A 21,486-nucleotide genomic window follows, 5' to 3' on the forward strand; every position below is an offset into this window, starting at 1 on the left:
GTCAAGACTGCCATGTAATTCACACTTAATTTTTTTTTTTATTCTGGTGTAGAACATTATCAATGTCTAACCTTCATTCTAGAGGGTAAGTCGAGAGGGGATGTCAGGAACCAACTATTCCCAAGGCCAACCCTGTCATGCAGTAACCTTTGGGCTATACCACCCCTGGAGCTTTAAATATATCTACCAAAAGGCTTCTGTGAGTGCATTTCTCACCACCACAATCAAAAAACACTAGAGATAGCACCCCAACAAGATGACGTCTGTAGTTTTAAAAAAACAAAACCAAAACAAGCTCCAGCATGAGATTATAAATCAGTCACATGAACGGTAGCCGGTTGTCAGTTGGCCGACCCCTGCTAGGTCTTAAGGGAAATCTGTCATTGGGGCCACCTCGCCCTGGCAAGATGGGGTTAGGTCCTGGAAGGGGGCCGATTGGGTCAAAACGTGGTCTGAGTGGAGGGAACTGTCTGGGTGTCTCCCCAGGCCCAGGGATGAGTGAATTGATTGGATCCCCAACATAAGGAAGGGTTAGTCTTTCATCATATTCACCACCAATAATTCCTGGAGGAAGGAGAGAACTGGGAGGAAAAGGCCTGGGGTGCAAGGGGTTGGGATAGAATGGAATGGGGTGGGGTGACGATGGCAGGAACATCACATGCCGCCCTCTCTGAGCTTCTTTTCTTTGTTTGTGCCTCTTCTTGTACAGCTATAGAAAAAACAAGGACAAGATATGGTAAGTGAGTTGGATGTTTCCCCAAAGTTCGTTTGCTTTCATTGTATAGATCTATATATACTTTTCTTTTCCCATACTATCAAGGCAGGCAAAAAAAAAAACAGTGCACAGAAGAGAACTTTTACCAGTTTCTATCTGCATGAATAAGGTAGTAGCTATGAACACAATGCCAAATGAACTCTATTCTTTAACCACACTGCAACTGAGCAATTGTGCCAATTTGGAGTAACAATACATCCAAAGGAGGGATAACTGAGTGACATGTACTCTCAAGACTGCAATCTAGAGCTCTCAAGCTGATATGCAATTTTAAGTCAGCCTTTTTTGAAAGTGGAAAATTTAAATATTTGTTGAAAATGTCATGCCACAAAATATAAAAAGGTACTGGCAGGGAAGGGGGTGGGGGGCCAGCACTTATGTTCAATTTCTCACCTAACTTATATCCTTAATGGACCTCAATTTAAATAACAAAAAAGATGCTCTTTTAGAGGATGGAACATATTCCTAAAGAACAGTACGATGTATTTTGTACATATTTGAGGACTTTCACTGAATTTTATTCTCTAGTCCTTCATCCCAAGTTTCTGAGTCCTATCAATGTCTTTTTACAGTGGTATCTGCAAATAAAACAATATAGTTTATTCTCTTCATAATTTACTATTCTAACTAGCTGAACAGCTGAAGATTACTCCAGCACAAAAACAACTCAATTTTTTTAACAACAGAAGAAGGAAGAATATATTAAGTACAGGTGAAAACAATCATTGTGTTAAAGATTCTTTTTCCTGTGTAATTACAAGACACTAAGGACTGAGTCTAAGGTAAAAGTTGAAAACATTTTCATTTACTAAAAATTAGCAATAAATTTAATTAAAACATTGCATTATATCATAAAAAAAGTGGAAAATATGCCCTTAATGTATTAATTCACGAGTTATTTCTGTGCTATGAACGTTAGCCTTGGTATTTAAAACTACCTACTTCTTTCCAATCTGTGTCTCGACCTCTGACAGTACCATCTACAGAGAAAAAGCAAAAAACAAAGATTTAAAAACGTTTCATTCATCCAACATTAAACCTGTCTTACTTCAATTTTCTATCCTGAAATAGTCTACTTGATCTAATGGACTGTTTTTATTGCAGAGAACACAAAAATGAATGGGGAGAGTTTTCAGGACATAGGCAAAGGTATATGAAGCTTAGAATCTCTTTACAGTAAGGCTATGTTATGATTATTTCTTACTCTTAAAAAAAAAAAGCCCACAACTTAAAACTTCTGGCAAGCTGAGTAATTAAGACCTCAGTAACAAAGAACCCTTTTCTTGTTAACATGTTATCATGGAAATCACCTCGAAAATCGCGCAGATATAAACACCTCCACAGAAGTTGGTCATTCGAAGCAATATAGAGGTCACGACAAACTGCAGACAAAGACAGGACAGAACGAATATCCAAAAGTCGGAAGATCCGCAGTTTCAGCTCCAATGGGAGGACTACCAACCCAAATACATCTGGTAGGTTCAGTGCTAAAAGGAAAAAGAGAATAGGTATCACTGAGTAAAGAACATCCAGTTTCCCCATATATTCAACCAAAGTTGCCAACTTTCTAAAGAGATGATAAATTAGATGGTATCCTCAATTATCCAAGCATAAGTTATCTGTAACAAACTTTTGTCCCCAGGTTAACTCTATAACTACTACTAACTCCAAGCCCCTTATTCTCTTTATGTTTTAGTAGAGAAACAAATTACTTTTTAATACAGATCAAATAAATAACTATGACAATTTCTAAATACTAGCCAATGGCCTCCTTTGTTTCAAGCGATATTCAGTACAACAAAAAATTCTCTATTCAACTATAGAAAATGGATAATTAATTGGCTTGTACAATTGGTTTCCAATGCTGCTACTTATTAGCTGTGTGCCTTTGGACAAGTTATTTAAACTCTAACTCAATTTTCTCATCTGTAAAATGGGTTACTAATATTACCTACCTCATTGAGTTGAGAATTAAATGTGTAAATACATACAGAGTGCTCAGAACAATGTTTGGCACATAATTAGCACTCGAGTGTTAGATTACTATTATTCGATATCTAGCTGAAAAAGAAGGGAGGTAGACAAATTCAAAAGCAAAACCAAGAAAGGAAAAGAATAGTATATTCCGAAGTCAAATGAAAATTATTTTTTGATTATTAGCTCCTTTGAATATATGGGATACCATTCTCCACTAGCAAAGATAATCAAAATCCAGTAAGGGGTTTTAAAATTCACATTATTCTTTTCCCTCACCACCAGCCAAAGAAGAAAACTATGATTATAATAGCCTTGGCACCATGCAACTTGAGACCTAAAATATTATTTTTCTACATACAAATAGCAGATAAAAGCCACATACCTATCTGTATAAACCTGAAATTATTTACCAGCCAAAAGAATGTGGTAGATTACGATTCTACCCTGTCATTTTCTACCCTATAGTTATACTTCCCCGTCCCACAGTCACCAGGTTTGGCCATTTTTACTTGTTTTGTCCAGTGAAATGTGAGTGCAAGTGGCATATCATTTCTGAACAAAAGCTTTAAAAACCAACACATGGTCAGGCCACTGGTCCTCTCTTCCCTGTGCCACAAGAAGAGCAAGTCCTGGATGAGGACTACTCACCACTCCTCGGCTAAAGCTAAGCCCCACACAGCATGTACGCAAGCGAGACATAAATGTTCACTTAAGATTTTAAAATATTTTTTACTACAACACAAAGAGAAAGCTGATTAACACAAGGATTTTGAGTGAATTATAAACCTCACTGAATTAGCTTCACCATCTATAAAATGAGAGTAAAATCTACTTCAAAGTTGTTAGCATTAAATAAGAATGCATGTGAAATATCCAAAGTACCTAGCACAGAGTCCCAATAAATAGTTTAAAAAAAAAAAAAGTAGACCAAATTTACAGGCTATACGTTATTTATATATGTATTTATTGAACACTTATTATAGGCCTGACCGTGTGCTAGGCCATGAGAATACAAAAGTGAAAAAGACATATTCCCTGCTTTCAAGGTATTCATAACCTTAGGTGGAGAGAAATCATGTCAAAAATTATGATACACTGAATAAAGGGCTATAATAAAGATACATATAAAATGCAGTGGAGATACAAAGAGGATGTGAAGAGCAATTAAAGAATTAACATTTAAGCTTAGTCTTAGAAGAGCAGAATTTCCACTAGGACGAGAAAAGAGGGAAGAAAAGAGGGAAGGTTTACGTCACCCTTAAACATATGTGAACTTACTATTCTTTCTAGCCATTCAACCTGTGATGATTTATCATTTCTCACCTTGTCGGGTAAAAGCCAGAAGAGGATACACCAGCTGGTCCTTGAAGAGGCGAGAGAGCTTCTGAAGATCTTTGTATATCTTGGCTACATTTTCCCCTAGAATATTTTTTAAATGAAAAATCAAAACACACAATCAAGTGGAAAAACTTGAAATGGTGTTCTCTACTTCTGCCAAACCAAATCAAAGTGGTAAGTTAGTTTTCACAATTCCTACACAAACAGAAATGAACCAAAGTCTCTGGTCGAAGAGGAAGTAATACAATGTGTAACTCTGAAAGCTGAATCATCTTTAAACAAATTTTTCCCTACTATAAAAGTAATTAGGAACTTATAAATAAAAGGATAAATAACAGTACCTAGGTACTATACTATAAGCCACGGTAAAAATTGATTAAAATGACTTGTCAAATGAGTAGCATATTCCTACCCAACATAAAAATTACATATTGAAAATACTCAATTAATATAACCCAAAAACTTGTAATCTAACAGTATTAACCTTCTTCCTCCTTTTTCATTTCCTTTTTCCTTATTTAACAGAAATAAGATCATCTGAGCTATATTCCTATAAAAATTGTTCTTAAAAAACAGGTCTCAGGAGTCAAATCTATTCCAATCCTAAATTCTACCATTTATTAGCTCTGTGACCTTGAAGTAATTTAACCTCCTCTAGACCTGTTTCCTGATCTAGAAAATGGGCATAACAACCTCTACTGCTGTAGAATGTAGAGCATTTTTACTCCCCACAGCAAGGTCCTCCATAGTACAGAGATGAATATAAAGTGTTATAGCCAAGGAATTTCAAGTTTTTTTGGTCTTAATGGTAAGACCATCTTTACAGATTTATCAGTCTAGTTCATGTGTTCTCAACAGAAACAATATTGCCCCCAACCAGGCAAAAATCCCAGCTATTACATTGGTCTGTGACCCTCCAAAGGGCCACAGTATACAAATAAGTATACAGTATATCTATGAAATTAAAATTTCATGAGGGAGAATGATTTGGGGGGAAAAATGTGTACAAACTCTCCTCAGGGGATTGATAATGAAAAAATGGTTGAGAAACACTGGCCTAGTATGACATTAAATGTTCAGAGACCATTATAAATACATATTCTGATGTTTCCTTTTCTTATCAGCTTTAGTTTATATAAGTTAGTCTCTCAGGGCCTGATCTCCCCTAGGAACTAACAAGAATAAGTCTCAAGAGCTTCAAAGCAAAGATCTAGATCTAGGTAGCTTCCCTTAAAAGACCCTGCTGTAAGTCCCATCTCCCTGCTATACCACACCATTCCCCATGTGGATTTTAAAACCCGCCTAAATTTACTATGAGGATAAAATGAAAAATACATCTGTAAAGGCCCATGTCCAGCAAAAGACAAGTACTAAAAGATGTTAATTCCCCTTCCACCTCATCTCTTCTCCTTCAACTACTTACCTGCCTCTCACACTTTGGGTTTAACTGAAAGAAAAAAGGAAACTCGTCTTCCTTGCATCTATTAATTTTATAGAACATAAGCAAAACCATGCCTAGAATGCAAACTTTTGGTAAAGTTCCAATCTGTATCAAATAGCAACCAAATTTATATAAGTTTAAGCAAACATTTTGAGTGCAGTTTTTCCTTCGATAATCTTCGATAATGAAGTTGCATTGTATGGTTTCCACAAAACACAGATCCTCTCCATACTGGTTAAATATAATGCTAGAAAAATCCACAAAGAGTAATTCAGAAATTATGAAGCATCGGGACTTCCCTGGTGGCCCAATGGTTAAGAATCCGCCTGCCAATGCAGGGGACCCGGGTTCGAGCCCTGGTCCGGGAAGATCCCACATGCCGCGGAGCAACTAAGCCCATGCACCACAACTACTGAGCCCGCGTGCCACAACTACTGAAGCCTGCGCACCTAGGCCCGTGCTCTGCAACAAGAGAAGCCACCGCAATGAGAAGCCTGGGCACCACAATGAAGAGTAGCCCCCGCTCGCCACAACTAGAGAAAGCCCCTGCGCAGCAACAAAGACCCAATGCAGCCAAAAATAAAATAAATAAATTTATTTTTTTAAAAAAAAGGAAAGAAATTATGAAGCATCAACGGTGCGTGATGTATAAATATAATTCAGTATCCAAGACCCTAAGAGAAACAGGAAAGAAACCAAAACTCTGCAACATTGTCTTAAATCTGCTTTAATCTCATCTAGAAACTGTAAGTCTTTTGAACATTACCTTTCTGTTTTTTTAAAGTGAACCTCTCAAAGCGTCATACCAGAAGTTCAATCATGGTTATATTACCTGATTCCTCTTTGCAAATAAAAGATTCTGGCAGCAGCTGCAGTCTTTTCACACTTCTAATCTCATTGTTGATTTTTAGTGTAGCTGTAAATAGGCAAAAGAAAGATGATGAAAAAGTTTTGCCGTTTCATCAACTGCCTTCACTTTTTAGTATGGACTTGCATTCCCTTGCCCCCATATATAGGAAAAACACATTATAAAAACAAACTGCCCTATGCTTATTTCCTTCCCTCACAGCAAAGTCCAAAGTGCGAACCTGCATCACATTAAGTAAAATCACTCTAAAACACCACTTTTAAAAACTACAGTTAAGCACCTTTATATGAAACCCACTAAGTATTACCAACAGCAGCTTATTAATAATTGAAAGATATGCAACAAGGTTAATAGGAGACAGTTAAACACAATACAATCATTATTTCTAATGAGGTGACTAAAAACTCCATTTATTTTTTATTTAACCCTTGGCAGTGAGTCTTCTCTTGTTTATTAAAAGAATCCTGCTAGTTTTCACAGTATCGTCTCTCTCTAAACTCACAGGATCAATATTCTTGACATCACCAGAGGGTTCATTTTTAATCCTATATGCAAAGGCGCACTTCATCTCATTCCATGAAAGAGCCAGTGACGTGCTCGTGCACGTGTGCACTGAGCAGGATGTCTCGGGTGAAGCAAAGATTTAAGGACACACTGCTCCTTTTAAAAGAACCAGGCCTGGAATGGTTCTGGAATGGCTGTCTGCCACGTAAGTCCACAAGTAGATGATTTGCCAAGAATTATTAAAGGAACAAAGCATCAGAAACTAAGACATTTAGCAGCTATTCTCTATGTTAAGTATCTTAAGACTAGTAAATAAAGGTTAATATACACGTGTCATTAAAGTGATTTATAAGAAATTGAGGCAAAAATTACAACCTCACATTTACTATTTGATAGCTGCAACCTTGCAAGTTATGATGTGATACAGCAGTATGACTGGATACTGTTGGCCCTCTTTGTATAAGAATGCCCAGCCAAAAGTTACATTTGCTAACTGTGATGAATTGTTGAAGAGACACTGCTAGGTCCTAGTGCCATCAGTCACATCCTACAAACGTGAAATACCACTAGAGCTGTTAAAGCTGAAAATTTGAGACTTTTAAATAACATTTCAAAGAATCTAGTGATTAAAAAGAAATAGGAGAAATTACATAAAGGGAACCTAAAACTATCTTTTATTTCAAAGATCACAGTGTAAGTCAGTGGCTTTCAAATAGATTTTAGCAGAAAAAGCTTTTCCCAACAAAATCTTACAAGGGACCTCACTAAATTAAACAGGCACACATGTTGCTGCCCAAGGTTTAAGTAGCGACAGTGGCTCTACCAAGCCACCTCCTTGCTCCCATCTCAGCAGAAACTAGCAGCTGCAGAGCATGTTGAAAACCACTGAGCTAAGACATATCAAGGCAACTGTCTCTGCTGTACAAAAGATGAGCTGTAATGAAAAATAAAAAATGCAGTCATTCCAACCTTACCAGACTCTTACTCAGCTAAAAGGGTAACCCTCAAAATCAAAGCAGAACAAAAACAAGAGTCTAGTCACTCAAATGAATCTCCAGGATGTGTGATTATGAGACTACTCCATAGACCCCTGGTAGCTGGTACAGATCTCTGGATGGCATCCGAGCTAAAATGAAATACAAAAATAGAATGTATTGCCATCCAGTGAGATTTCTTAGTATGAAAGAGGAGAACTAGAAAAAGAAACTCTATTCAGAGTGACTTACTTGAGGGTGGGTAGTAGGGGGATAAAACACACACATACTGAGGCCTCAGAACCCTTAGCGGTACTTCTATGCATTCAGAGATGCCAAACTAGATAAAAAATGACCCCAGCTCAACCTCACCTTTCACCATCTCTCAGTTCAAGACCTTGGTTAGTAAAACAAAAATTAAAAAGCCATCCACAGGCATAAAGAAAAAGTATTCTTTAAAGAGTTCATATGTAATAGACTCATTTTACTCCTAGTATCACAACTCCCCCTGGAGCAAAAAAGTTACACAGTTAAGACAGCAAAAGAGTACAGCTGCCTCTAGAGTGAAGGCTGCTAGCATAAACATCAGCCCTGTATTCTATAACCTTTCAGACCCATGTTATCAGTGGGCTCGGGATTAAACAAAGTTGAGAAAGACTCCTAACTGCATCATGATAGCCCATCGCTGAAGTGGCTATAAAATTTTTGGAGAGAAACATGTAAAGATTCACAAACTAACGAGCATGACTATGCCATCCAATTACCATTTATGACGATGAGGTTTCCCAAAGGCACACAGGTGAGAGCAGCAGAGCCACCCTCGCAGAGAGGATGCGTGTACTGCAGCTTATACACGCCCCCCGACCTCCAGTTCTCCGGCATGGACACAGCTTTGGCTTCAGTCCCCTGGGGAGTGAAATGAAAGGGAAACAAATAATGAAGAACCGTATTACTCTCAAAAAGATTAAAAACCCAAGAGGCCCCTAACTTGTCTACAAATAAGCATTCCATACAGTCCCTTTAATAAAATTTATCAAATCATTAATATTTCTATTAAAATTTAAAACCTCGATAGAAAAAAAGTTACATTATCTGCCACCAAAACTTTTGTTCAAATAGATAAAATAACATCAGAGATAGAGACTGATTTCTCACTTCAAAGTCTCACTTCTCTGCCTAGCAAAGCCGTATCATTATGCACGATCCCAGTTCAAATACCACTTCCTTTGTGAAGCCTTTTTCAAAACAAATCCTTTTTGTCATTCCCATTCTCTCACCCTCTAACATTCTGTTCATATTTCTATTGTTACGTACTTCTATTATGTTATTAATTGTATTATAATACGTTATAATTTCCTTTTTGTTTCTCTCCTCCACTTACAGACTCCTTGAGGATAAGGACTGTCCCAGTATCTTTATATTCTAATTCCTGGCATGACATGGTGCACGTGTTCAATGATCACTGAATTAGTCTATATACTTGTTACTCATAACATGGCCCACAGACCAGCAGCATTGCTATCGTGTAGAGTATGCTCACATAATATCTCAGGCTCCACCCCAGATTTATTAAATCACAATCTGCATTTAACAAGATCCCTAGGTATTCTTAAGCACATTAAAGTTTGAAAAACTTCTAAATGTTCTCCTCTGTGAATCTCTGGCATCCTATATGTGTATGCGTTTCTCCTACAATTTAGCCAATACAGTATAACGGTCTGTATACTTGTCTCTCTCTCCTACTCGTGGACTGTAAGCAACCTGAAAGCAGAGACAAGGCACTGCACCTGACACTGGCAGACATTTATCAAATGGATAAGGAATGAACGAATGAAGGTAAGCAACTACAGCACAAGAACAACGTCCCTCTTCCTAACTGAATCTTACTAAGTTAGTGGCAATTCGTAGAACCACTAACATTAAAAAATAACCTGGTGAGCCATCTATCTAGTCATGCCCAATCCACACGCACTGACCACATTTTACCTACATACGATCACATATAAACTTTTGGGTTTTTTTAAACCATAGTTGCCATCAATTCTATAACACTAACTAAAAGCTGACGAGGAAATAAAGGAGAAAAAAAGAAGGAAAAGAGGGAAGGGAACATTTACTGACTGCCTACTGTATGCTCAGCACTGTGTTCGACACTTTACGTTAATACCCAAACACATTTAATAAAGAAATCTAGAACACCACCCCTTTTCTAATGGGAAACTGTCGCTCTCTGTAGGCTTACCTGAGGTATGTAACCCGACTCCAACATGAGAAGATGTATGGATACTATCAGGGCATCACTGGGGTTAGAACACTCAGCTGACTGATACAGGGTCTCTAATGAATGTGGCACTTGCCCTTCCACCGATTCGCTGCAGAGCATTGGTTCTGAGGGGTAGAAACCTGTGCCCTCTTCCACATCCACGACATCTGGAATTGACTCAGCTTCAAAATTTTGACTAGGCCCTGACTGAAAGGGATAACAAAAACAATGAATTCATTAAACAGACTTTCATTTTTTCACAGTAAATTCTGTATTCAAAGTGAACTGAGATTAGCGCTCAGAGCCAAAGCACATTACTGGGTTCAGAAATGGTACACATTTTCAGCAAGCCCTCCTAAACAAATGAGCCTGCAATCTGCTCCTCCATCCTGAACTCCTTATCTCCATTAATTCTGGCTGATATGCCAAAAACCTGGAAATCATCCTAGACTTCCCCCTCGACCTTATTAAGTGCCACCCCCAATATGATTAGCTCTCAAAGGTCCACTGACTCCATCTCCTAAATATCTCCAAAAATCTGCCCCTTCCTACTCCAGTGGTACTTCAGACTCATTTATCTCCTAACCTCCAGCAACGGCCTCCCCAAGTATACCTTCACTCCTCTTTCTTGTCTTCCAATACATTCCACCCACTGCTGCCAGAGTTTTTTGACAACTGCGAATCCAATTATGTCCCAAGTCCCAGCTTAAACTTTCCAGTACTTCCCCTATGCAGACAGCAGCACTGCCCTAAATTATGCCTTGGAATGTGACCCTAAGTGTTCTTAGGAAAAAAGAGGTCTACAATCAAATAAGTATGGACATGCTGCATGTCATAGCCACCTAACCTTACCCTCCATATTCACAAAATACACTTTGGCATTATAAAGCTCTGAGAAGTCCAATACTAACAGAAAGTGTGCATAACATTTAACTAAGAAACACTATCCTCCTTCCTTAACACTCAGGATCCCCATAACACTTACTTATAATCTCACAAGACAAGTTTTTCATAGAGGCCATGCTGAGAAATTCAGGCTTACAAAATAAAGTCCAAACTCCTAAACTCCTTAGCATACAGGGCCCTTCATCACCTGATCCCTGACTCTGTATCAAGTTCACATTCCACAGTCCCTTCCTCCCCATTCTGGTGTTCCCCACCTCTTCAGGTTATAGACTACCTCTCTGCCTTGCAAAGGCCTTAATTATTGCACTTTATCACACTGTATTGCAACTTTCTGATTACATGTCTATATCCTACCACGACCACAAGCTTAGAAAGGAACAGACTACATGTCACCCATTTTTTTAACACCCGTACAGTACCTGGCACACAGTAGGTACTCAATAAATGCTTGTTGAACAAATGCTGAAGGATAATATCTTACAATTCTTACAATTTCATGTTTTTGATTTCATTGTTTTCTAATTTACACCACACAAAAATTCTGTAAAATAGGTAAGACAGATGACGTCACCTTTTTATACGTACTGTAATTTTGATTCAGATTAAATAACATAATCAAGGTTACCAGCTAATAAAAATTTGAAATAAACAAAGATCTCCAAACTCACAGTTCAGGGCTTTTAGACGCAATACACTGCTTCCGTAAGACTGAGTTACCTATATTAATTTCGCTCAGAAAGACTATTTCCTAGGTATGTGCTCAACTCTTAATGCAAAGCACATGTTTCTTTTAAGTTCGTATTTCCATTAGGAAAGGAACAGAGGAAATTAAAATTACATAATATGAGTGAAACGGTGGAAGAGTGTAAGGGAACAAGAGGTTGTTTCTTTCAAAATCCCTGAGGACCTGAGCCCTGATGGCTTATGGAAAAGATCCAAATTCATTTGTTAAAACCTAGAGGTTGGGCTTCCCTGGTGGCGCAGTGGTTGAGAGTCTGCCTGCTAATGCAGGGGACACGGGTTCGAGCCCTGGTCTGGGAAGATCCCACATGCCACGGAGCAGCTGGGCCCGTGAGCCACAACTACTGAGCCTGCGCGTCTGGAGCCTGTGCTCCTCAACAAGAGAGGCCGCGATAGTGAGAGGCCCGCGCATCGCGATGAAGAGTGGCCCCCACTTGCCGCAACTGGAGAAAGCCCTCGCACAGAAACGAAGACCCAACACAGCCAAAAATAAATAATAAAAATAAATAAATAAAGTAGCTATAAAAAATTTTAAAAAAAAAAAAGGGCTTCCTATGTAGGCCCCCCAGAGTTACTGTCTCTTAGCCTTTAAAAAAAAAAAAAAAAAAAAAAAAAACCTAGAGGTTGACGACACTCCGTATTACCTAAAAACGAGGCTCCATCGTACTTTTGAGAAAGGAGAAACTACTTATTAAAACCACTTAACGCCTAACTAAATTATGAATTACAGGCATAGCTGGAGATACTGCAGGTTGGGTTCCAGACCACTGCAATAAAGTGAATATATCACAATAAAGCAGGTCACACAACTTTTTTGGTTTCCCAATGCACATAAAAGTTATGTTTACACTGTACCGTAGTTATTAAGTATGCAATAGCATTATGTCTAAACAATGTACATACCTTAATTTAAAAATACTTTTTTGCTAAAAAAATGCTAACCATCACGTGAGCCTTCAGTGAGTCGTAACCTTTTTGCAATAGTAACATCAAAGATCACTGATCACAGATCATAACAAATATAATAATAACAAAAAATTTTGAACTGTTGTGAGAATTACCAAAATGTGACACAGAGGCAGAAGTGAGCAAATGCTATTGGAAAAATGGCGCCAATAGACTTGCTCAACGCCGGGTTGCCGCAAACCTTCAATTTGTAAAAAACACAGTATCTGCAAAGCACATTAAAACTAAGTGCAATAAAATGAGGTATGCCTGTATATATGCTCTTTGCTTCTTATACCTAACTTTTGGCCATTTAGTACTTACTGACAGTCGTATGGGAGAGAATATATGTGGGAAAAATATTTTAAAAGGTTACCCTAGACTGATAATGACATGGGAGGAAGATATCAGAATCCCCTGGTGAGCTTATCAAACTCTACTCTCGCTCCATGAGAACCACTGACGTTCTCTGAGCCATCCTGATATGATGTAAGTACTTATCATATTCTTCATGCATGTGGAGATGAGAAAAAATGTTTAGCACCACCTCTCTAAACAGATCATCTGTCATATGTCATTCACAAATGAGTGGAACAAGTATGGAACAAGACCCTAATATTAGGGTCTGATACTTTTTAGCTGATTGGTAAATTATAAAAATCATCCACTAAGTCCCCACTTAGTCCCCACTAAGATTTTACAGTCACCCTATACAAGTCGTAGAATACAAAACAGCATGCTTTTAGAACTGAAATTACTAACATGAGGCAATATTAATGTCTCAAAATTTTCCAAAAGGAAACTAGTAAAGTAACTATCATATACACTACGAAAAGTAAAGGGAATGGATCCTTCTACAGAATCTCTGAATGAGTCTATCATCAAAAAAGATTCAGAAATGTAATTTAAATATCTGACTAAATATTCTTACTCATTCCCTAGATTACTTCTATGAGACAGAATCTCAGAGATACATAATAATTTCTGAAAAGAAAATTCATAAAAATACTTTGAGCTTTATAAAAGCTTTGTAAACTTACTTAATCTCTCTGGATACTATTACTAAAAATCTAGACATAGATGATTTTTATAATTTACCAATCAGCTAAAAAGTATTTTTTAATATCTGTCTATACTTGATGACATGATAGGCACAATGAATACTTATAAATATTTAAAGCCTGCAAAAAAAAAATTAAGTTCACATGATGAATGTACACACACAAAACAATTAACAAGATGGCATATGTACTGGTATTAAAATATAAGTAATAAAGTGATCATTTGTGCCATACAAGAAATCAAAAGGCAGAATAATAAATAATGAGGTGTTTACAAGGCAATAAAGATGATCAATACAAAGAAACTGAAGAAAACTACTGGGCTGCCGTTGGCAGGGCCTTGGAAGGTGGGTAGAGATGCGGACAGGAGAGAGAGGACAGGGAGGGGGTTCCAAGCTGGGTGAGCAGTGAGAGCAGAGAGCGAAGCAGTCACTAGGCTGTGTGTGTGTGTGTGTGTGTGTGTGCCCATGCATGCGCAGGTGTGAGCGTGTGCAGGTGCTGGCTGTGAGAGGGACAGTGAGGAGGAGGAGTCCAGTCTGACTGCAGATGACAGTTTACAGGAGGGAGGAACAGAAACTAGCCCCCAAAGGTTGTGGGGCAACTGCTCAGAAAGCCTTAAAAACTAGGTACAGGAGGACAGACAACATTTTCCTCGTCTGAGACATGAGAGGGTTGAACTAGAGATAGCTGGACTTTTTCAGCTCAAAAATTATGAGCCCAGGTGTACCTATGACACAGAGTTACCTAAGAGCAGGGGAACAACATAATCAAAAATGTGCAGGAAGGGGCTTCCCTGGTGGTGCAGTGGTTAAGAATCCACCTGCCAATGCAGGGGACACGGGTTCAAGCCCTGGTCCCGGAAGATCCCACATGCCACGGAGCAACTAAGCCCGTGCACCGCAACTACTGAGCCTGCGCTCTAGAGCCTGCGAGCCACAACTACTGAAGCCCACGTGCCTAAAGCCCGTGCTCCGCAACAAGAGAAGCCACCGCAATGAGAAGCACGTGCACCGCAACGAAGAGCAGCCCCCGCTTGCCGCAACTAGAGAAAACCTGCACGCAGCAACCGAGACCCAATGCAGCCAAAAATAAATAAATAAAATAAACTTATTTTTTAAAAAAAATGTGCAAGAAGAAGATGAACCCAGAAAGCAGACTGAAGAACACACACTGGAAGCCTGGAATGGAAAGGAAAAACAGGCAGGGCTTGTTAAGGGGCTGGATATAAGGAGTCAAAAATCATTCCACAGTTTTAAGCGCAGGAAAACAGTACTGCCATTGACAGAGGAGGAGCTGGTTTGGGAAGAAAACATCAGTGCACATATTTTCAAATTTACATCAGCATCTAGAGTCTGAGGTGACAATTTTTTTAATTTTAAAAACTTAAAATACACACACACAGGAATATTACTCAGCCATAAAAAAAGAATTAAATTCTGCCATTTGCAACAACATAGATGGACCTAGAAGGTAGGATGCTTAGTGAAATAAGTCAGAGAGAGAAACACAAATACTCTATGTTATCACTTACAGGTAGAATCTAAAAAATAAAACAAATGAATGCGTATAACAAAACAGAAACAGACTCACAGATACAGGCAACAAACTAGTGGTTATCAGTGGGGAAGGGGCAAGATAGGGATATGGAATTATTAGATACGAACTACTGTGCATAAAATAAATAAGCAACAAGGATATATTGTAGAGCACAGGGAAATATAGCCATTGTTTTGTAATAACTTTAAATGGAGTATAATCTATTAAAAAATTGAATCACTACATTGTACACCTGAAACTAATATACTATTGTAAACCAACTATACTTCAATAAAAATAAATAAATTAAAATAAAAATAAATTTTCTATAAGATTATAATCTGCAGTCTACTGATGACAATTATCCTGACTGGTACAGAATTCAGTCGAGCTATTCAGTATGATTTATCAACTACTCTATTTCTTGTCTTGATTTTAATACCCACCATACTTCCGTCATTCCAGACATCAGATTGGGCTGCCTGTCCTTGGAATGAATCACGCAGTTGTTCATCCTGTATGCTGGACTGACTGGAGCTGGCGGCCAAAGAGGGTTGGTCGTTATTCTGGAGTGAGGAATGCTCTGAATCTGTGGATGAAGGTAAGTTAGGTGCTGCAATGGCATCTTCAAGAATCAAACATATCAAGTCCCCAGAAACAATCCCATATGAAGCCAAGGTCTCTTCATCTCCAGTGAGGGCATCCTTGTTGTTCAATGTAATTGCAAACCGGGTATCAGAACTGCCAAGAAAGATGGATAAGGATAGTAAGAGCTACCTATTACCATTACCCACAATAATACATTTGAAACATATATAAGGTACATGGTATGACCCCAGCAGAACTAATGAAAACAAAACAAAACGAAGATAAGAGGAAAGCCAAAGCTTGGAAAAACTATCAAAATTATTTATTCTTATCACCAAATGCTTAGGTTATAGATTCTAGCCTGGGGGATAGGATCAGTAATTCTCTATCATTAATCCATGTTTTCATCAATTCTAAGATATATACTTTTTTATACTTTGTCATCTTTGAAACAGTATGCTTCTTACAATCGATGACATATCACAGCTTAATGGACAGCATTTTTTCATTTAGTGTGACATAAGAATGTGCATCTCAGGATTGACAGCAACTGAGATTCAATGAAATATAGCCTCTTTAAAATATAAATTATATTACATCATTCCTCTGCTGAGAATTCTCCAATGGCTTCTATTTGACCTTGGAATAGAATCCTTAACATGCCCTCCAAAGCCCAACATCTGACCCACTTCTCCTACCTCACCCATCCTCTTACTAGCTGTTCTCCACTCGACTCATTCCTAAAAACAGATCAACCTCACTGCAGCCTTTGGGCCTCTGCATCTGCTCTTCCAGTTATTCAAATGACTTGAGTCTTTCTCATCATCCAGGTCTCAACCCAAATGTCACCTCTTCAGAGATGCCTTCCACTTGCCTCCATCACTCTATTTCATTCTTCTGTTTTATTTTTATTACAACATTGCTATTTGAAAATATATTTATTTGCTTATCCGCTCTCTTCCCCACCCCTACGACTAGGATTTAAGTTTCATGAGATGGGTACCTTGTCTGTCTAGTTCAAAACTGTATCTCCAGCACTTGGCAAATAGAAGTATTTGTGGAATGGATGCAACCAATAAACATTAGATGGAGAGATCAAGATGAGGCTGAAATCAGGGCTAATTAACAATATCCTTCCAGGACAGTTAGCTTATGGTTCCAAAATACTAGACCCATGTCCTAAACGAATATTCATAATCACAAAAAGTCAGATGAGTGCATGTAGACTGAGTATAAATTCATCCCTCCTACTGATAAGTTCAACCTTCTTACTGAGCACCAGTTATAATGTCTTTTATATGGAAGACAACACAAATCCAAAAACCCAGTGCTAAACAAGCTAAGAGCTCAAATTAGTCTGAAGCAAGGAACTCCCATCCTTTCTGCATCGCAGATTATCTGACCTTGAGAGAACAATCATCATTTCATTACATAGTGGTGAAGAATAATTAACAAACCACTGCATAACATTTTATAAGACATTTACACTCAGCAATGCTAACTTCATTAACTATTTGAGAGGTTAACAAAGGATGAAGTCTGTCGAAAATCATGTTCTGTTTATTTGTTCTTAAAATGCTACATTTTCAAAAGTGCTCCCCATAATTCATTAATGTTTTTTCTTGCACATATAAATACATTTTTCTTACCAATTAGTGTCTTTGGTAGAGAAATTACTGAAGCTTTAAGAACTACTCCTGCTTATTAGAAAGTAAGTAGCTATGCCTCTGTTTTCAAATGTTTTGATAAATGTTGAAAATCTGCCAACTACCCAGAAAAACAACATCCCATTTTTAGCAGAAAAAAAGAAAAACACCTCAAATGAACTATGTTTTTATGGATCATTTGTCACAGCACAAGGTTGTTTTTTTTAATGGTATCTAGCACAATGTTCGTTCAAACATCGATTTGTAAAAAAGGTAAAGAATTGTCTGCTTAATAAAATGTCGGCCTCCCCTTTAGAAAAAGGGAAGAGCTATTTCTAAAGTAATATATGGTTTTCCAGGAGAGTGGTTAAAAATTGATCCTGTTTTCTGAAACTGTGAAAAAAAAATAATAATTTCATCAGGAAGTGCCACCCTAGAAACTCCAGGCCTTTGAGAATTATTTTATGACAATCCCAGATCCACTTGCTCAGCAAGGACACTTTAAAAGTAATAATGTCATATGGACACATTTTTAAACTGCCCATTTATTATAAAATGAACATACTTTCAGAAGAATGAATTTACTTTCACAAGCTGAAGCTTAACATTCCTTCCAGTTAACCAGCCTCGACTGTAAAAACAAAGCTGAAAGAGAAACTAACTTGGGCTCTTGGGTAAACAAAGCGTAGTATTAGGTTTCGCATCCTTTCTAGAGTGTCCCACCTAATTAAAAAATAATAAAATATATATACATATATATGAAAATACTTTAAAAAGAGAAGTTAATTTTGACAATTTGTGGTGGGGTAATGATGCCAGCATACAAAACACTTAGGTTTAACACCAAGAAAAAAACAACAGGCATGTCAGTTAATATAATGCCTAAAAGGAGTTATGTCAATACCTCGTTTTCTGTATTTATGTTTTTAATTTGGAGAAAAAAAGGCTTACTTTGAATGTAGTATTGTCTTAACCTGAAAAATGAAAGGGTGAGACGTTCATAATACGGCCTCATTTTACTGAATTCCCTAAAAATAAAATGTAAGTTGATAAAAGTCTTATGAAAGGAACCACTTAATTAACAGAAAGGTTTTCTTTTGAAGAATTCATCTAAAAAGCCCCAGAGAACATCTTTTTTATTTTTTCTCAGCACACTCAAATTCCAAATTCGGTAGCTCAGTATTTGAAGAGGACCACCCTTACGTCTGTCCCTCTACTCCCAGATTACTGTCCCCAGGATACCCTTTTGGAAACAAAGCAGCCTCAACTGCAGCCCCATAAATAACAGAATTTGATCCATTACTTCTCAATGTCACTGCCCCCAAACTGCAAGCTCTCCAGGGTCATCATAAGGCCAACGTTTTCCATAGTTTTTATCCAAAAAAAAAAAAGCAACATCTTGCCCAGGAAAATATTATTATTTAAAACAGACCGACACACTGCACTTTGTAAAACTGCAGCTGGGAAGTCAAAGTGCCCACAGCGGCTCCTGGCACGTAAACACTTAACGGAGTCTTAAGGTGACTGCAGCCTGAAAGCAGCGGTACCAGGTTACAGGTGGCCTCGGATGGAGGGCAGGTTTCTAACTCCTTCTAGTACTTTCCAAACTTTTTCACTGAAATACTCCGACAGCTGGAGATGGTGAACTTAAACCCCTGAGAGCCTGGAAAGGTTTAACCCAAGCCAAACCCATAATTTCCAACCTTACATTTCAAAGGACGTGAGAATTTTGCATCCTAGCCTATCCCTAGGTTCGTTTACTGCAAACACGGAAGCGAAGGCTCACCCTGGAGGGGATCGGAGCCCCCGAGACGGCGGGCCATGACCTCTGGGAGCCGGGACCCCGCACGCTGCAGCCCCAGCGCCCGCTCGCCGCCCGGCCGGCGCGTCACAGTCCAGGGCCGCGGGCCCCGCGACGCCCAGCTCGCCGCCCGGCCTCACGTGACAGCCCGGGGCGTGCCCGCGCCAGCCGGCGCTCCTCCCCGACCCGCCGCGCGCGCCCCCGCCTCTGGCGTACCTGTACCCCCAGGTGGGCAGCAGGGCCTCTCTCAGGTGCGCGCGTAGCTGCCCCAGCGTCGGCTCCGCTTGGGGCATCTCCAGCGGCCAGGTCCGCTTCTGAAGCCGGACCCGCAGCTTCATGGCGGCCGCAGGAGGGCCCAGGGGCTGGGACCCCGAGGCGGCGAGGGTGACGACGGCGCGGCCGGTCAACTCCCGCCTCAAGCGGCGGCGGCCCCGGAGCGGCGACTGCCGGAGCTATGGGGATGCTGAGGTGTAACGGCGTGAAGGCCCCACCAGGCCGGTCTCTGGAACTGAGCGCCCCACCCCGTCTCTTGAGGGCGCCCCCTGGAGCCCACCCCGCGAGCAGGCTGCTGGTGGCCTGCGTGGAGCCAGGCCGCTCGGGAACTCGCGATCGATGACTCGGCGCGCGACAGCGCCCCCTGGGAGCCCGAGGAGCACACTGCGCAGGCGCCCAGACTGCAGCAAGGCGCGGGGATCGCGGCTCTTCTGCTTGTTGCTGTACCACCTCTTTCCAGTTGCGCCTGGAGAACGTTAACGCTGAAAGGGATGCTACACGCAAAACTACTCGCCACTCCGCAAGGCCCAGGTGTACCTGGTTCTTACCCATTTCCTCTTTGGCACCCGGCTCCAGCACCATACGCTCTGAGAAACCTTAGGTTGAGCCCAGGCTCTGGTAGTTTCTCCCGTTACAGCAAAATTAAAACAGCTTGTAGTCAGTGATCTGTGTCGAAGAGTATATTAGTAATCTGTCGCTGCATAACAATCACCCCAAAGCTTAACAGCTTAAGACAACAAACATCTATTGTCCCACAGATTCTACAGTGCAGGAGTTTGGGCGTGGCTTGGCTGTTTGGTTCTGTCGTGGTCTCTCATGAGATTACAGTCAAGGTGTAGGTCAGGGTTGGAGTATCTCAATCACATGACTGTTGGCGGAAGCCTCGGTTTTTCACTGCATGGACCTCCCCATCGGGCCACTTGGGTGTCCCAGTGACATCCTCACTTCCCGCAAAGCCGGTGATCCCAGGGAGACCAAGGCAGAAGCCACAATGTCTTTAATGATCTCATCTCAGTAGTCACACACCATCACTTCACTCACATTCTATTGATCACAATCCAAGCCTTCAGTGTGGGAGAATCAACACAAAGGGCTGAGTACCAAGAGACAGGGATCATTGGGGGCCATCTGGGAGTCTGGCTACCACAGAGGGCCTGGCAATAATGATGAGGATGATGACTTAGGTGAGGAAGAAAGTTTCATCAAGTTTCATCCTTGTATGATGACCATTTTCCAAATCATAAAAGAGTTGAATAAAGTTTCTCCCAATAGGTGGCAGTGCTTGTCCACATTGACCTTCATTCATTAAATAAGTATGTATTGATCACCTGCGTTGTGCCAGATATTGTCCCAGGTGCTGAGAAGACATGTGCTTACTCGTGCAGAGCTTACAGGTAAGTGAATCAACTCTTGTGTTAGAGCATAAAAAGTATCTTGTTTATGATAGAGATAAGAACAGCCCTGGGGACTGGGGTACATAGAGAAGGGTTGCTGTGCCAGGAGGGTTCTTGAGTGGCAAAGCAATACGGAATTGAGGAAGGGTGACAGGACCAGGGTGGCTCGATGTGGCCAGAGTGGACACGGTGGCTCAACATGGACAGAGTGGGTAGATCCCAGATAAAGAAGAGCCTCGAGCTAAGCAAAGGATTTGGGACATATTCTAGAATGTATGGGAAGCCACTGATGAGTTTTAAGCAGGGGAGGCTTTATCTATCAGGGTTCTTAGTTCTGAGCAATAGAGGCTGACTCTGACTAAGCAGAAAGAGAGCATATTAAAAGGATACTGGATAGCTCGGGGATTCTGGGGAAGTGACTCCAAGTTAAGCTTCCAGGAGTGCCGCTCAGAAGC

General features: G+C 39.9%; 1 protein-coding gene across 3 annotated transcripts; it reads right to left on the reverse strand.

Annotated features, from left to right (window-relative positions):
• Window positions 1-18: 18 nt before the first annotated feature.
• Window positions 19-21,001, reverse strand: FBXO7 (F-box protein 7). 3 transcript variants are annotated; one of them, XM_082421013.1, is made up of 9 exons: window positions 19,581-21,001; window positions 15,776-16,070; window positions 10,120-10,347; window positions 8,642-8,783; window positions 6,364-6,447; window positions 4,076-4,171; window positions 2,086-2,262; window positions 1,718-1,755; window positions 19-709 (listed from the first exon to the last, which is right to left on the reverse strand). In XM_082421013.1, exons 1-9 carry the CDS (start codon window positions 19,700-19,702, stop codon window positions 320-322), a joined length of 1,572 nt encoding a protein of 523 aa, XP_082277139.1. In that variant the 5' UTR covers window positions 19,703-21,001; the 3' UTR covers window positions 19-319. The 3 variants fall into 3 exon arrangements, with proteins under 3 accessions (XP_082277139.1, XP_082277140.1, XP_082277141.1); XM_082421014.1 differs by having other exon boundaries at window positions 15,776-15,866; window positions 19,581-20,998; XM_082421015.1 differs by lacking the exon at window positions 19,581-21,001 and adding an exon at window positions 19,350-19,501 and having other exon boundaries at window positions 15,776-15,918.
• Window positions 21,002-21,486: the final 485 nt, after the last annotated feature.

Source organism: Balaenoptera physalus (assembly GCF_965194825.1).
Source record: "Balaenoptera physalus genome assembly, chromosome: 13".
Lineage (NCBI taxonomy): Eukaryota > Metazoa > Chordata > Mammalia > Artiodactyla > Balaenopteridae > Balaenoptera > Balaenoptera physalus.